Below are 15,970 nucleotides of genomic sequence, written 5' to 3'. Positions count from 1 at the left end.
TGTGTGTTTGTGTGTGTGTTTGTGTGTGTGTGTGTGTGTGTGTGTTTGTGTGTGTGTGTGTGTGTGTGTGTGTGTGTGTGTGTGTGAGAATGACTTACATTAATGAACATGTGGCTTTGTTGCCTCTCATATACAGCATCTATAAGTCTTTATATGACCAGACCCAGGTTTAGTCCCAGACCCAGGTTAAGTCCCAGACCCAGGTTAAGTCCCAGACCCAGGTTTAGTTTCAGATAAAAGCAGCTTCACTGGGGGAAAAGTTTACACTGTACTATATTATTGTATAATTTACGGTAGACTTTATCTATCGATCTGGGAAAGTGTCTTTTTGTATGTGCGTGAATATAAACTATTTGATTATTTGAGTTAAATATCTGCCTGTGTGTATGTGTGCGTCCGTGTGTGTGTGTGTGTGTGTGTGTCCGTATGTGTGTGTGTGTGTGTGTATGTGTGTGTGTAACATGCTTCCACAACTTTCTCTTCTCTTGTCTTAGGCTCAGCAGGAGAAGATTGACAGCATTGAGGCGAATGTTAGCATAGCGGCGGCTAATGTGGAGGAGGGGACCCGCAGCCTGGGGAAGGTAAGGGGAGAGAGGGCACTCCTGCTGGGGGATCGATTCCACTCTACCCCCCTGCTTCAGCCAGGCCTAGCAGCACCACTGGCCCATTGATCCACATCAGTGCGCAAGGAAGTGGCAATTAAGAGCATAAGGAGAGCTAGAGGGAGGGAGAGAAAGAGAGGGAGAGAGAGAGAGAGGAAGAAAGGGGGAGAGGGCAGGAGAGAGTGGATAAAGAGGGATGGAGTTTGCAGGGGTGGTAAAAGGCATGGCACGGGGAGGATCGATGTGTGTTGTGTTGGTCCCTTGCAGAGAGTCGATGAGCGTGTGACGGTGGGAGCGAGCAGAGGTGGAAAGGGTGGAAAAACGAGTCTATAGGCAGCGTTCCAGCTCCAGCTGGGAGTTCGATACACACAAACACATGTGCAGACACACACACACACACACACTCGCGCGCGCCGCGTCAACGGCGAGCCAAGCGAGGGCGGACCGCGGACACACGGTGTGTGGAGAGAGAGAGAGAGAGCGGGCGCGAGAGAGAGAGAGAGAGTGTGTGTGTGTGGGGGAGTGTGCGTGCGTGTGTGTATTGATCCATGTGGAATTGAAATGTTTCTGGGTGTTGGGAGTTGGTGCAGTTCCACCAAGCACTCTTTCACACCAACACACAAAGTGGCCTCAACCTCTTCTCTGCTCAAAGCAAGCAAGGGGGGGTGGGGGTGGTTCATTATACACACACACACACACACACACGAGTATATACTGCTCACTGTGCTGGCTCAGGATTATCAGAGAAACATCTCACTTTCATTATATCTTATACCTGAATCCTCTCTCCCCCTCCCTCCACGGCATGGATAATTAAGTGTTTCTGAAGATGGGAGGATGAGAGAGAAAGCAAGCAAGAAAAAAAAAAGCTCTAAAGATGTGAGGAGCCAATAGGTGCTTTTTGATAAGCGCGCCACCTTTAAACTTCATTATCTCAGCGGCCAACGTGAGATAAGCGTGCGCGTGCGCAGACACCCTGTGTGAGCTTCCCTCTTTAATTAAAGTGTCGCGGCCACAGTAGTAGCGGTTCCGCCGCTCCCCCGTATCACTGAATACAGCGGGGCCGTTTTGATCTACAGATGTCGGGTTTCAAACCCGTCTTGTTGCGGTCGAAATCTCTGGCGCACACGTGGTTGAGTGGGTGCCTCTGCTCAGACAGACACGGGACGGGGAGGCCCGTGGAAAGACGTCCTGTTATCAGCGAGATGGCGGATGAAAGGTGTGAGGTTCAAATGGAGCTCCTGACTGACTTGCATTGATGCCGCCCTCTCCTCCGCCCACACACACACACCCGCACCTACACTTTACAAATTGAATTCCGCAGTTTTAATTATTTTTCTGCTGCGAGCCATGCTGAGGGGAAGGTCTTGCGCGCCTGTGTGTGTGTGTTGTACTAATGCATCTCCTCTCGCTCCACCTCCCCTGGGCAGGCGGCGCGTGCGGGCCTGGTGGTGCTGCCCGTAGCGGGGGCCGTGGTGGGCACGGTGCTCGGGGGCCCGCTGGGCCTGCTCGTCGGCTTCAAGGCGGCCGGGGTGGCTGCGGCCCTCGGGGGGGGCCTGCTAGGCTTTGCCGGGGGCAACCTGATCCAGCGCAAGAAGAGAGAGAGGGTGGAACGTCAACTCCTACAGCTGGAGGACACGAACCGCGGACAGGAGGACACGCAGTGACACACACACACACTGCTTCTCAGTTATTAACACTGCCTTAAGAGTCACCAGGACTAAAACTGCCTTTTGTCTTAACTCTGGGACTGGCCAGCGGTTTCTGCACGCGCACACACACACACACACACACACACACACTGCTGTTCGGTCCGTATTAGATGGATGTCAGGCCCGGACCAGCACACCACCCTGCACCTGCATCTTCTGTCCATGTGGACGACGGGCACCGTCTGCCAAGTCAAACGTTGACGATTCGAATATTTCACTTCTGGCTTTGCTGGGAGCTCGGTGGCCATCTGCTCTTGGGGAAGCGTCGGGGGAGGACGCTGAAGACTTTAACGTTACTTATGTCCGATCTCTTCACATGGAAGGCCTTTTCTAGGCTGTTGAGGTTAGGACGGAGGCCTCATCACAGTAGTCATAGAACATGGCTGTAGACACTACCTGTGACCTCTGACCCTGACACCTTGTGGTTTTTCTTGTTCTTTTCCTGCCAACGCTGCTCATTACCATCGTCAGGAAAAAAAATCTGGTGGTGGAAAATCATGTCTGGTAGCTGGAGGACGTTTCAGTTACACCTTACAGTGTCAGGTTGTAATTATGCCTTTTTTATTGTCTGTTAACTGACTGTGACGTGACCTCTAAGTTGTCTCCTCGATACTGTACTGACCTGTCAGGTGTCTAGACACAAATGGCCCAATGCCAAATTTACCTCAGGTTGTCATTTGAGTTTTCTCTTTTTTTTTGCCAAAGGTTTCTCTCTCGTTGTTGACAGCGACGTGGCCAGCCTCCGCAGCCAGAAGCTTCGCGCTTGTTTAAGTTTTTAATGCGGTTTCTCTGCCACAGGCGTAGGCAAGCCTAACGCAGAAATCAATTCACCATGGGGCTTCCTCGCGCGCAAACAAGATTTAAATGTTATTTGATCCAAGTCCTGTAGGAACGGCGCGGAAGCCTAACAATAACCTTTTGTGCTTCATCGATTGCCGTTTTGGGCCTCGATGGCTGAGAGTGAAAAATAAATGATTGCTGCTTGCCCAACCTCGGCTGGCCTTGGGGTCTTGTTTTATTTGCTGAGTGGCTGGCCGAGTCGTAGCTACGTTCGTCATGACCCGAATCGCAAAGTGGCACTGCACGACCAACTCAGATGTGGGTCGTCGCGGTGAAACAGAGTCCCCTTTCTCGGGAAGTGTGAGAAACTGTGGGGTTGTTGTTGTTGTCGTTTGGTCGACACATGCAGATACGCAGCTGACCCCACGCCTCGGTGCTGTTTGGCGGGTCGTGCGGGGAGAGTCCCGCGTAGGAGCCGGGCCTGGGCAGACTGCCTCGCCCGCCCCCACACCTTCCTCCCAGGGCGTCGCAGGACTTCCCCTCGCACAGCCGCGGGAGCCAGAAGGTACGAGAGAGAGCATGCGAGCTGGCTGGGGTGAGATAGTGTGTGTGTGTGTGTGTGTGTGTGTGTGTGTTCATCTGCCTGGAGGGGAAAGTCCTGGACCAGGTCGCGTCTGTGTCCCAGACACCCCGCAGTTTCCACATTCACACACACACACACACTCACACACATGCGCGCGCTCTCGATGGAAAAGCTGGCAGACCATGTCAGTGTGGTGCGTACATTATATCATCACTCGCTGCACTGTAACATGATGTCATGGGTTTCTGATGTGGGTTGGATGATGTCAATGAACAAGCTGTTCATTTCATCACCCACGTTTTGTGAATTCCACCTTCTTCAAAGTGGTCTACGACTACCAAAAAGTCCAACGTCTCAATGTTCCTCGTGTGCAGACTATAGGGCTAAGTAACATGAGTCACTGTTTCCATGTCAACCTCCTGCCACACTTGTGCACCACTCTGTTCACCTTTTTTGGACAGTGCATTGAAATATTAGCATCATGCCATTCTGTTATTAGAGTCGAGTGGATGTAATATTTTTGTATTTATATAACATTTATCTTAAAAAAAAAATTCTGGGCTTTTTGTTGGAAAAAGCAGGAAATAAATATAAACATTGATTGCCACACACATGAAACACAACGAACCTTGTGCAAAGTCTTGTAAAATGTTGTTTTCTTTAATTTACTTTTTTTTTTTTTTTTTTTGGTTCCCATTTCCCTTCTGAGATGACTGACTTCCTACCAGCCCACCTCTCTCTAGTCCCCGCCCCCGACTGCCGAAAGCCCGCCCCTCGCCACTGTGTGACATGGGCCGATATCAAGCCCATCAAGCAAGGGCTTCGGGACGAGTCTGAAATCCCACAGCACATACGAACACAGACTAACACCACATGTACCAAGGCGCGCGCACACACTCTTGCACACACTCGCTCACCACGCACTACTGAGGACTGAAGTTAGGGACCACAGTTTGACCGCAGGGTCACTCGGAAGGTAAATTTCCCATGATTCCGCAGGGCCACATACAAGTTCCAAACTAGTTTCGCCGCATTAGACCCCAACATAAAGGACCTGTTAATCTGTCTATGTTTCTTCCTACAAAAAAAGGAAAAGGCAGACAGACAAAACCTAGGGGTAAAAAAAGGAAAAAAAAAAAGAAAACCAAAATAATAATAAAAAAAACAACAAAAATTAATTTAGACAAGACACCCACTGAGAACTTACATATTTACAAGCTCCAAAACAAACATAAAAACCTTCCTCTTTTTTCATTGTCCCCACCTCCACAACCCCCCCCAAAACAAAGAACAAACAAAAAACTCCCCCACTTCAGGTCTTTTTCTACCCCCCCCTCGGTCTCTTTTTTAAATTCAAAATAAAAGTTGTGAAAACAGTTGATGCAGGGGCAGCCGTGCAGGCTGAGGGGCGGGGGGGGGGGTTACAGGGCCGGGCGGGGAGGTGGCGATGGTCTGGGTGGAGGAGGTCACAGTTCATCACGGTCCCTGAGGATGGTGTAGCGTGTCTCACTGGGAGCCAGCTTCAGGAACGAACTCTCTGGAGGACTACTGGCCACATCTTTGTTCTCTTCCTGGTAACACACACACACACAGTTAAAAAAAAACAAAACACATTCAAAAAGGACATTTTCTGTCCAACAAAGACATTTAGTATGTGGAAAGCAAAGAAAACTATTACAGAGCCGGTCAGAATGAAAATGGACCCAGTAGTCGAGAGCCCTCAGTTTCGAGGGCTCTCCAGTTTCGCCAGCTAACATGGTGATTTGTGGGTAAGAGGTCAGGGACCCTGGAATTAAAGGAGGCCTTTCGTTCAGCCTCATTTACGACGGCATGCACCCCACCCCACCCCACTCAGGTCCGGTCCGGAGCCGCCTCACGGCTCAACCGCCTGACCAAGCACCTCTGCCAAATATCATTTAGCTGCAGTACTACAGATGACTGGAAAACTTTGACAGCAGATGACGCAGAAGACTTCTCCGCAGAGAAACTGAAACGTGCAAGCACGCGTACATGCATTTAACGTCACCCGATATTATTAACAATAATCAACCTTTGGAATAAAAGTGCTATAGAAGTGTAATTCACAAACAAAATGAATAATAATTAAAACTAAATACACAATACACTAAATGTGGCAGTCGGTGAAATGTCTGGGTCTCACAGGACACAACGGTCCCAACGGCGCCCCCTGCCCACCCCGCCAGCCTCTGACCTGTCCTGGGGTGCTGTCTGTGGGGTCCGGCCCGTGGTGGAACTCTCTGTGAAGCTTTCCGGAGTGCAGGTCCAACACGAACTGCTTGAGTTTTCCAGGAGCCCTGAGAAACGGACACACACACACACACACACACACACACACACACACACACACACACAGTCACATCTTTGTTTGAAAGCCAGTTAGTAGACAAAATAAAAGTAAACTTAATGAGAGACTTTTATTGATTAGATAAGTGATCGGGTAAGAGCTGAAGAAGACCGGCCAGTCTCCAAACCCACGCATTTGTAACAACATAATGACATTGTCTGGTTGCAGCAGACATCGTGGAAACCCAAAGTCCTGGACCATCGGCGACATCAAAGGCGGAAGAGATGGGCTGGCAAGACCGTGATCGGATAATGGCGCCAACGGGTTAATGAAACGCAGCATACGCTGAATTATGATGCTTTTTGGAGCTGCACTGCCTTTTGGGAAGAAATCGAATGAAAATACCACCAAAAATAAACACCAGTAAATGTATAAAGACTCATACGTTTGAGAGCATAAACCCTTCATAAAGGTTTTCCAGACACCCTGCAGTCAGGTAGTGTTAAATTAACTCAGCGAACTAGCTAAAAGGTAGGACACACAGGACTTATGTATGTATATGATGGTTTAAGCCTGAAGAAATAATTAGTGTTTAATTGGTAGGTGTCTGGAACAGCAGATCACCTGCAAGGAAGGGGATTACAATTATACTGCGCACGCACACACACACACACGCACACACACACACACACACACGATGAGAGGCAGAGACGCAGGTACTTACGAAAGGTCGCTGAAGTCCGGGAAGACGTACATATGGCGGAAGCTGTCGATGGCAATGACAGGGCAGTCAGCGGGAGTCTTCTGAATGTGTAGCAGAGGGTGACGGAACTTCTCACAGTCAGCGTGCAGGAAGTTTATAGAGCCTGGGAGGGAGAGGGAGCACATTAAGATTCAATGTTTGGACTTCTTAAGTAAACACTTAACTATATTTCAGCTCTCAACTAAATACTCTTGTCTGTAACTAAGAAAAACCATGCAACCTTACTCCAACATTTCACTCAGAACCTCTTCTTCTCTTTTTTTACATTACCAAAAACAACTGAAAACCTGTCAGGATGGCCCTTAATGTGATTAAATAACACAAGCAATAATTTTTATTCCATCTGCATAAAGGCAGGCCTGGGCCAGCACAAGCTCCGCAAGGTGGGCACTAGGACCTCTCTGCCACCACAGCACCTGACGTTTCTGGATCCACCGGGTGTGTGACAAGGCTTGGTTTAGACACACTGCGGCTCTTAGGGAGTCTGTATGTACAACAAACTTTACCAACCTCAGCCCATTTGATTAACGGTTACAATGCCGATAAATGTGTATGTACCACCTCATAGCTTTGGCCCGGTTTGAACCCTGACCTCTGTGTGTACACACCCTTTTCACTGATAAGCTGGCGTGCCACCTCATGCTGGAACTTTTCCAAGCTGTCTGTGTCGTCCTTTTGATGGAATAAAATCAGGAAAGGAATGCCTTCCTCTGTAAGTTCCTACAAATACACACACACACACAAAATACATGGAGTTTACTTCTAAATTTGAGTTTATGCTACATATATGGTGATATGCGAGTGTGTGTTTATTTGTGGCACTACCATGTCAAATAGCGTATGTGAAATCTAAGGTGAAATCTAAATGTGCTACATTTAACGAAACCCACAGGCATGTGGGTGAGAATTCGCTCCCACACACACGCAGCTGAGTGTGGGAAAAGTACACAGAAGATGGGGCTTTTCTTATGCTAATGAGCAAATCACTGTACAGTTGGACAGCTGATGCACCAGAAAAACCTTAAAATGGAGCAAAGACCAAGAACCTTACAATGAAATAAACATCAGCTAACCTTAAAATGGAGTAAACACCAACAATACTATAAGAGCTTTAAAGGGAGTAAATAGTAAAGAAAAAAAATTTAGTGTATTACTACATACCAAAAAACTGAAATTGTAGTACTATATACTATCAAACATATAAAGTAGGAGGGGCAGAAGAGAGACAGAGAAACGGAGAAAGAGGAAAAGATGAAAAAGAGGGAAAAATGTACCTCCCCATTCTCAAAGGTGATCTCTCGGACCAGGGGCACGCACTTGTCCTGTGCCCAGGCGTACGTGAGGTCAAAGTTTATGAGTGATCCCAGATAGACCATGTCAGGAACATTCTCTCCTATCGGCTTGTAGATTATGTTATCACCACTGAACCGCTCAGGTTTAGAGACCTCACTGAGAGAGAGAGAGAGAGAGAGAGAGAGAGAGAAAGTAATGTTGGTTTAGAGTCATGTTGGAAGTAATGTTGGTTTAGAGTCATGTTGGAAGTAATGTTGGTTTAGAGTCATGTTGGAAGTAATGTTGGTTTAGAGTCATGTTGGAAGTAATGTTGGTTTAGAGTCATGTTGGAAGTAATGTTGGTTTAGAGTCATGTTGGAAGTAATGTTGGTTTAGAGTCATGTTGGAAGTAATGTTGGTTTAGAGTCATGGTGGAAGTAATGTTGGTTTAGAGTCATGGTGGAAGTAATGTTGGTTTAGAGTCATGGTGGAAGTAATGTTGGTTTAGAGTCATGTTGGAAGTAATGTTGGTTTAGAGTCATGTTGGAAGTAATGTTGGTTTAGAGTCATGTTGGAAGTAATGTTGGTTTAGAGTCATGGTGGAAGTAATGTTGGTTTAGAGTCATGGTGGAAGTAATGTTGGTTTAGAGTCATGGTGGAAGTAATGTTGGTTTAGAGTCATTGTAGAAGTAATGTTGGTTTAGAGTCATGGTGGAAGTAATGGTGGTTTAGAGTCATGGTGGAAGTAATGTTGGTTTAGAGTCATTGTAGAAGTAATGTTGGTTTAGAGTCATGTTGGAAGTAATGTTGGTTTAGAGTCATGTTGGAAGTAATGTTGGTTTAGAGTCATGTTGGAAGTAATGTTGGTTTAGAGTCATGTTGGAAGTAATGTTGGTTTAGAGTCATGTTGGAAGTAATGTTGGTTTAGAGTCATGTTGGAAGTAATGTTGGTTTAGAGTCATGTTGGAAGTAATGGTGGTTTAGAGTCATTGTAGAAGTAATGTTGGTTTAGAGTCATTGTAGAAGTAATGTTGGTTTAGAGTCATGGTGGAAGTAATGGTGGTTTAGAGTCATGGTGGAAGTAATGTTGGTTTAGAGTCTCTTACCCAAAGGCTGCGAGAAACGTGCAGTCATCTCGCAGGATGTTGGCCACCTTCTCGTACTTGTGGTAGTTCTCAGAGTTCTTGTTCTCAAAGAAGCCTATGATGGTACGTTTACTCCTCTGAGAGAAATGAAAGGAAGCAATTTTCCACATAATCAATAAAGGTCTGTCCTATAGTAACTGTATTAGACGATAATAACTAGCTATGGGAATCGCACATTTTGCCCATGGTACTTTGATCAGAGAGGCACCAAGCTAAATGCCTTCCCCTGCTGCAGATTGTGTACACACCGTGCATGAGTATAAATGTGTGCTCTGGACTCAAATCAGTCAGATGTGAGCTCACTAGATCCTCACTATGGTTTTGGCACCTGTACGTACTCATGTAGTTCATGTAATAAAGTGGTCACGTGCACTCACGTCTACTTTGTTCAGCTCCTCAAGGTTGTGCATCTCTGTGATCGGGTCCACTTTTTGCTGCCGGATGAAATCGGCGATGGCCGTCACTGACCTCTGACCCCTGTACTCCCTCTTCATCATGAGACCGTTCCTGAAGAGCTTCAGCGTGGGGTACTTGCTGATCCTGTAGCGCTGTGCGATGTCCGCTAGAGAGCAAACCACAAAGCGCGGGTCAATCTATACGGGGCTCGGCCAATATATCGAATTTTTCAAATGGTTAGATATTATTTATAAAGCAATATGGATATATACAAGTCACTATTGTGGTACTGAGAACATGAGCTTAAAGCCCTAAGAACAGTAAATGTTTAAATCCTGAGGAGAAAAACACATTTAATCTCCAACATTTTTCAATATTTTTGTAAAAAAAAAAAAGAAAAGGCAATGATTCTCTGTACGTTTTGTAATGTATCGAATATAAAATTGCAGGTAACATTAATCACAATGTCAATTCAGTGATCTGAATCAGAGTGAGGTTCTGGATGCATCTATAAATTCACAATGCAGCCAACCAAGGCCCCGATCACTCCTCATCTAGCAAACAGTACATGGGAAAGCACTTTATGCAAAGTACATATTCATTTACATTTCATTTGCATGAACATCTTTACATAAATGGTGGAAACCGCACATGAAAAATGAGTTCCATGCACAGCAACATGCCATGTTAAATGTAGTTGCTGAATACTGTTCTGGAATTTTCCATTCAGAAATACCATCGTACTGGTGGTGACGGGAGACAGTGACTGCTGAGGGCATCACGTCAACGGGATGGAGAACTTCCAAAACATAGGTCTGTCTTTTTATGTTATGGTGCATGTTAAAAATAACTTTTGTTTTACTGCATTTTGGACAAGTTCGCTCACTGTCTGATTCATTTCTATAAGCAAAAAGCAAACTATTCAGCTCTCGGGATACCGTCAAAGTTCCAGTGAAGGGAATAAAAAGTTGCGCAACCATTTGTAAAGGTCCCCCAGATACCGAACACAACTGTAACCTGCACCTCTACAATCAACAGCAAACTGTTTCCACCCAAAGCTAGGATTCAGGTTCGAATTTCAGTCATGCCATGTGCTGCGAACTGTCAGGGGTTCCAAGCAGGAGCCAAACGGTTGTGTTCTCACTTAAGTGTGAGAGTAGTCCACCTCCTTTAGCTGTATCCAGTTACAGAATGCAGTACCCCGTGCATCGTATAGTCAGCAGTCATTAAAGTCACACTGAAATCGCGCACTTTGCCCTCTCTAAGGAGACTGAGCTGCCTGGCAAAGCTGATTGGTCAGTGGCTTGACCCCATGCAGCAGGCTGCATATGTACTGGAGGAAGTGACATACTGACCTCACTTCCAAGCATTCAGCACTGCCGAGACATGGAACTGACCTACATCGGAAATTGGCTACAATTGGTCACAAAAATGGAAAAGGGACTTGAGAAATTGTTTTTAGGAAGAAATATCTCTGAACCCCGTGAACGCTTTGTGTGTGTAAACAAGGGCATATGGGCTTATTTCTGGGGTCGTCCTGCTTTGTTTGGTTGTTCGTGTGTGAGGACTGGAATTACTAAGACTCTGAGGGCACAGCAAGAGACCAAGACTGAGAGAGAGTGAGAGTGAAAGGAAAGAGAAAATGAGAGGGGGAGCGAGGGGCAAGAGAGGAAGAAAGGCGAGAAAAGATGAAAGCAAACCCCATACGGGGGGTTAAATATTCCAAAGCACATTGGGTAGAATCTAGCACGCGCGCACACACACACACAAGCAGTAGGGTATCTTTGAGCCACCTTTACTTCAGAGAAGATGCAGTTTTGTCATTAAACCATCAAACACCATACAGGTCATCAATAATTCTGTTTAATTTATTTTATCTGAAATGCTAAACTGGTGTGTCACTGTGTGTGTGTGAGAGAGACGCTGTATGTATGTGTGTGTGTGTGTGTGTGTGTGTGTGTGTGTGTGTGTGTGTGTGTGTGTGTGTGTGTGTGTGTGTGTATGAGACGCTGTGTGTGTGGGTGTACTCACTGTGTTGGTCACAGTCCACTCTGGCGAACACCACCTGGGTTGCATCGGGATACTCGTCCCTGACGACATTCGAGGCTTCCTCAAAGATTGGGTGTAACATCTGACTAAAGCGGCACCTGAGCACAAACACATCACGTCTTCAGGACCACGACAAACACATCACGTCTTCAGGACCACGACAAACACATCACGTCTTCAGGACCACGACAAACACATCACGTCTTCAGGACCACGACAAACACATCACGTCTTCAGGACCACGACAAACACATCACGTCTTCAGGACCACGACAAACACATCACGTCTTCAGGACCACGACAAACACATCACGTCTTCAGGACCACGACAAACACATCACACCTTCAGGACCACGACAAACACATCACACCTTCAGGACCACGACAAACACATCACACCTTCAAAACCGTGACAAACATCTTCATGTGCAGAAACTCCGCATACCATAATTATAAAAAAAAAAAAAAAAAAAAAACCACACACAAAAATACTTCCAGGCTCAGTTGGCTAAAATTTATCTACTAGGACTGCTGCAGGCCTGACCTTAGCGGGGCTGCCGCAGGCCTGACCTTAGCGGGACTGCCGCAGGCCTGACCTTAGCGGGACTGCCGCAGGCCTGACCTTAGCGGGACTGCCGCAGGCCTGACCTTAGCGGGACTGCCGCAGGCCTGACCTTAGCGGGACTGCCGCAGGCCTGACCTTAGCGGGACTGCCGCAGGCCTGACCTTAGCGGGACTGCCGCAGGCCTGACCTTAGCGGGACTGCCGCAGGCCTGACCTTAGCGGGACTGCCGCAGGCCTGACCTTAGCGGGACTGCCGCAGGCCTGACCTTAGCGGGACTGCCGCAGGCCTGACCTTAGCGAGACTGCTGCAGGCCTGACCTTAGCGAGACTGCTGTAACCCCAACCATTAGGAGTGATGTACTCACCAGTCTGCGTAGAAGTTGACTAAAGCCACCCCTGCGTTGTCTGTGGAGGAACAAGTTCAGGTTCCGTTAAACATCTGCCATGATCAAGCACCAGAAGATGACATAGCAAACTTGCGATGTGTCTCAAGACGTGTGCTCGCACAGGGCCTCGCTCACACAGGGCCTTGCGCAATGATGGGAAAGAAAAGGAAACAAAATCCAGCTTACTTAGAGTGTCATCTATGTTCCCCGAATCCAGACTGGTGATCTCTGCCCGTCCTGGAGTGCAGAGCGTGGCTACCTGGCAAACACAAGGAAGGGTTTCTCAGACTGAGAGCGGAGGGATCGGCGTCCGGCTAAATCACCAGGCTAGAAGTGATGGAAGGTCATATTGTTTTATTAAATGATGATGTGTCTTAGTTTGATGAGACAGTAGTATTGAGAATGAGGACTCTGTCGGGTCTCCTACCGAAATAAAGCTCGGATGTGATTTATCCAGGATTAATACGCCGACAGAGTATGCGAGCATGTGTAGAATCAATGAGACAGACGTCTTCTGAAGACAGTTTGCTTAAGGACAGGCAAAAATACACTACATTTACGAGAGGCTTAACACTCCCACCTAAACACACACACTACGTGAGATGACAACACCTGTTGATGATGGCAGCTCAGGGAGTTATCAAGTCTTCTTTCACTCTCTAGCTCTGCAGTTCATTTCCTCTGAAAATTAATCTATGATCTGTATGAAACTACGCTCAATGTTGTCCCTAGGTGAAAGACTGACCTTGATACAAGAGGGACAGTGATAACAATCTGAAGCACACACACAAAAATATTCAAACGCAGACACACACACACACGCACACAAAAAGCATGCCATACGGCCAGGCCGGCCATAGCGCTGGTAATCGGTAAACAGACAGCTGCGCTTAAAGTGATCAGTTAATCTCCCAGTGTGCCCCGCCCTCACACCATCACCAAACACACCTACACAGAAGATGATGGCACTCCATCTTAATGCATCTACCGTGGTACTCTGCCACACTTTGTCCTCTCAGGCCACTCCCACAACTGGACCAGGCCACTCCCACGACCAGGCCACTCCCACCCTCTGGCCCTGCCCAACTCTCTTCCCACATCACTCACGTCAAGAAACGCCTCTATCAAACTGCCACGCCACACAGTGAGAACAGCCTACAATACACCCAGGAACCCCTATGAGTCACCACTGAAGTCAGCATATTGGAATCACACTGCAATGTCACTCCAGGTGTAGGGGGGCGCAGCCAAGTGCATTCAAGTGGTTTCTCATTCAGGAAAATTAAAGGTCGCACCACCACTTTGCTCAGCACATTGTGACACTTTGGCCTCTGGGCGTCCATTAACCTGACCTCCAATAACACGCTGCATCATCTCTACTTCCTACCCACTAGTTCCTCCACTGTGTTTGCTGTCCTGCTATTAACACTGTCACGCAAGACCAGAAGTGCAACATCGAGGAAAAAGGTTTCACCGTTATCAGTAGCAGTGGAATAGGACAGGGGCTAGATAGGTGGGCACGAAAGAAAGTCATTTCACAAGTGCCAGAAAATTAACGAGCATGGACACACAATCACTCACCAGCATTACTGCCTACAAAGCTACTGACCACTTTTTCTACTTGCAGGAAGATAATTCGCTTTAATTAGATATTTTAATGTACGTTTATCCCAATCAAATTCGGTTCACATTAAGGATATGCAGTAGTAGAACAGAATGGGTAGTAGTATTTGAATGTAAGGAACTGTGTCCGTGTTGACTTTACATCACGCCGCGAAGAATGGAACGTTGCGAACAAGTTCCGGGTTTCCAGCCAATAGGATTTGGCCACAACAGAGAGTCTCGCCAGCCGGCTGCGTGTGTGTGCGGAGCGGCGGTGGAGGCGCGGGCGCGTCCCCGAACAACCCCGCTAAACCTGCGGTGCACCACATTACATTTAGTCTTGCACCCTTACTGTTAACACTGAGTTTATTAAACGACATTTGATTAAGGTAGACAGTTAAGTGATCACCCATCCTTGAAAACAGACTCATAATACAAGATCAAACATCTCCTCCTCTGTTTACAAATCAGAGGAGGAGATTATGCCAAAATAAAACAACCGTACAAATCGCAGCTAAAATGTAGTTTTTTTGGCACTCGCTAATTACTGTGGACCAACAACACAAGTAGCTAACTAAGCTATCAAACTAAACTAAACTAGCTGGCTAACGAGTGTCTGGGTGAACTAGTTATGCTCGCTGTGCACTTTAGTGGAAGAATGAGCCAGTTGGTTTGAGTTAACCTCCATTAAACCAGTTAGTTGGATTTAACCCCCATTAAACCAGTTAGTTGGAGTTAGCCTCCATTAAACCAGTTAGTTGGATTTAACCCCCATTAAACCAGTTAGTTGGAGTTAGCCTCCATTAAACCAGTTAGTTGGAGTTAGCCTCCATTAAACCAGTTGGTTTGAGTTAGCCTCCATTAAACCAGTTGGTTAGAGTTAGCCTCCATTAAACCAGTTGGTTTGAGTTAGCCTCCATTAAACCAGTTGGTTTGAGTTAGCCTCCATTAAACCAGTTGGTTGGAGTTAACCTCCATTAAACCAGTTGGTTGGAGTTACCCTCCATTAAACCAGTTGGTTGGAGTTACCCTCCATTAAACCAGTTGGTTTGAGTTAACCTCCATTAAACCAGTTGGTTTGAGTTAACCTCCATTAAACCAGTTAGTTTGAGTTAACCTCCATTAAACCAGTTAGTTTGAGTTAACCTCCATTAAACTAGTGCCCAGCTGGCCGGCTAGCTGTCCCGTCCTCGCTAGCTGATCCCAGTCAACTACACTACACTGTGGTTAGCCCGGTCCGTGTAGAGAATAACAGGCTAGGTCGCGCTAGACCTTTAAAGACCAGGAGAGACGTGGTGTGGTGTGTGACGGGAGCGTCCCCGGATTACAGCCGCGGTAGTCCCGCTCCGGGTGATTCATTTACACCGCCATGTAGCGCAGTCGTAGCGCTCAACTCCCGGCTAACGCCGACCTGCTAGCCTAGCTAGCACAACTTCAACTGCAAAAGAAGTGCCCGCCGCCGCCAAAGTGCACGTCGACACGCCACTACTCACCAGTAGTATGGTAAAACAGTGGAGTTCGGAGGCGGGGGTGAATAAAGTTAGTTTCATCGTATAGAGGAGTTGGTTGAGGTTGTGATGTTGTTGAATGTTCCCCAGTTTCTCGACGCCACCTCCTCCGTTGCAGCGGAACGACGGACACTACGCACGGCTCCGGCTGCGCGAGTGAATCCCGGATACCCGAGCAGGCGCATGGGAAGTGTAGTCTTTTAAACGGACGCGGTCGGGCAACCGCCGCACAGTTAAAACACCAAATCCCAGACGCCCTCGCGCGCGGGGCGTCTAGAGCCACGGTTCTTGTAGTTTTTTTTT

The 15,970-nt window shown here is 47.2% G+C and overlaps 2 protein-coding genes and 1 long non-coding RNA gene across 3 annotated transcripts in view; 2 read left to right on the top strand and 1 right to left on the bottom strand.

Annotated features, from left to right (window-relative positions):
- The window catches only part of LOC143519575 (uncharacterized), a 3,587-nt gene extending 3,106 nt beyond the window's left edge, over positions 1-481 (top strand). Inside the window, exon 3 of the long non-coding RNA XR_013132472.1 lies at positions 1-481. This exon is cut by the window's left edge and continues 2,585 nt beyond it. This is a non-coding gene — a long non-coding RNA (uncharacterized LOC143519575).
- The window catches only part of stx17 (syntaxin 17), a 16,038-nt gene extending 11,166 nt beyond the window's left edge, over positions 1-4,872 (top strand). Inside the window, 2 exon segments of the mRNA XM_077013162.1 lie at positions 495-581; positions 2,033-4,872. Coding sequence (XP_076869277.1) covers positions 495-581; positions 2,033-2,269 — 324 coding nt within the window. The 3' untranslated portion in view covers positions 2,270-4,872.
- A 225-nt stretch (positions 4,873-5,097) lies between these two features.
- erp44 (endoplasmic reticulum protein 44) lies at positions 5,098-15,820 on the bottom strand. The gene is made up of 11 exons (XM_077013161.1): positions 15,653-15,820; positions 12,744-12,816; positions 12,537-12,576; positions 11,590-11,705; positions 9,540-9,724; positions 9,124-9,239; positions 8,020-8,194; positions 7,354-7,465; positions 6,707-6,848; positions 5,890-5,992; positions 5,098-5,248 (listed from the first exon to the last, which is right to left on the bottom strand). The coding sequence occupies exons 1-11, from the start codon at positions 15,707-15,709 to the stop codon at positions 5,144-5,146; spliced, it is 1,224 nt and encodes a 407-aa protein (XP_076869276.1). The 5' UTR covers positions 15,710-15,820; the 3' UTR covers positions 5,098-5,143.
- Positions 15,821-15,970: the final 150 nt, after the last annotated feature.

This window comes from Brachyhypopomus gauderio, chromosome 7 (assembly GCF_052324685.1).
Source record: "Brachyhypopomus gauderio isolate BG-103 chromosome 7, BGAUD_0.2, whole genome shotgun sequence".
Lineage (NCBI taxonomy): Eukaryota > Metazoa > Chordata > Actinopteri > Gymnotiformes > Hypopomidae > Brachyhypopomus > Brachyhypopomus gauderio.
Note: the sequence above shows the minus strand (reverse complement) of the source record. Positions and strands in the feature narration are given on the sequence as shown.

What these genes read in the sequence shown, in the direction of transcription:
- erp44 (XM_077013161.1), bottom strand. Translation starts at nt 15,709, where the DNA reads ATGAAACTAACTTTATTCACCCCCGCCTCCGAACTCCACTGTTTTACC. An exon ending in ACGTTTCTCGCAGCCTTTGG is followed by an intron (nt 8,195 to 9,123) that starts GTAAGAGACTCT and finishes TCTCTCTCTCAG; the next exon opens with TGAGGTCTCTAAACCTGAGC. An exon ending in CCAGCTTATCAGTGAAAAGG is followed by an intron (nt 6,849 to 7,353) that starts GTGTGTACACAC and finishes TCTCCCTCCCAG; the next exon opens with GCTCTATAAACTTCCTGCAC.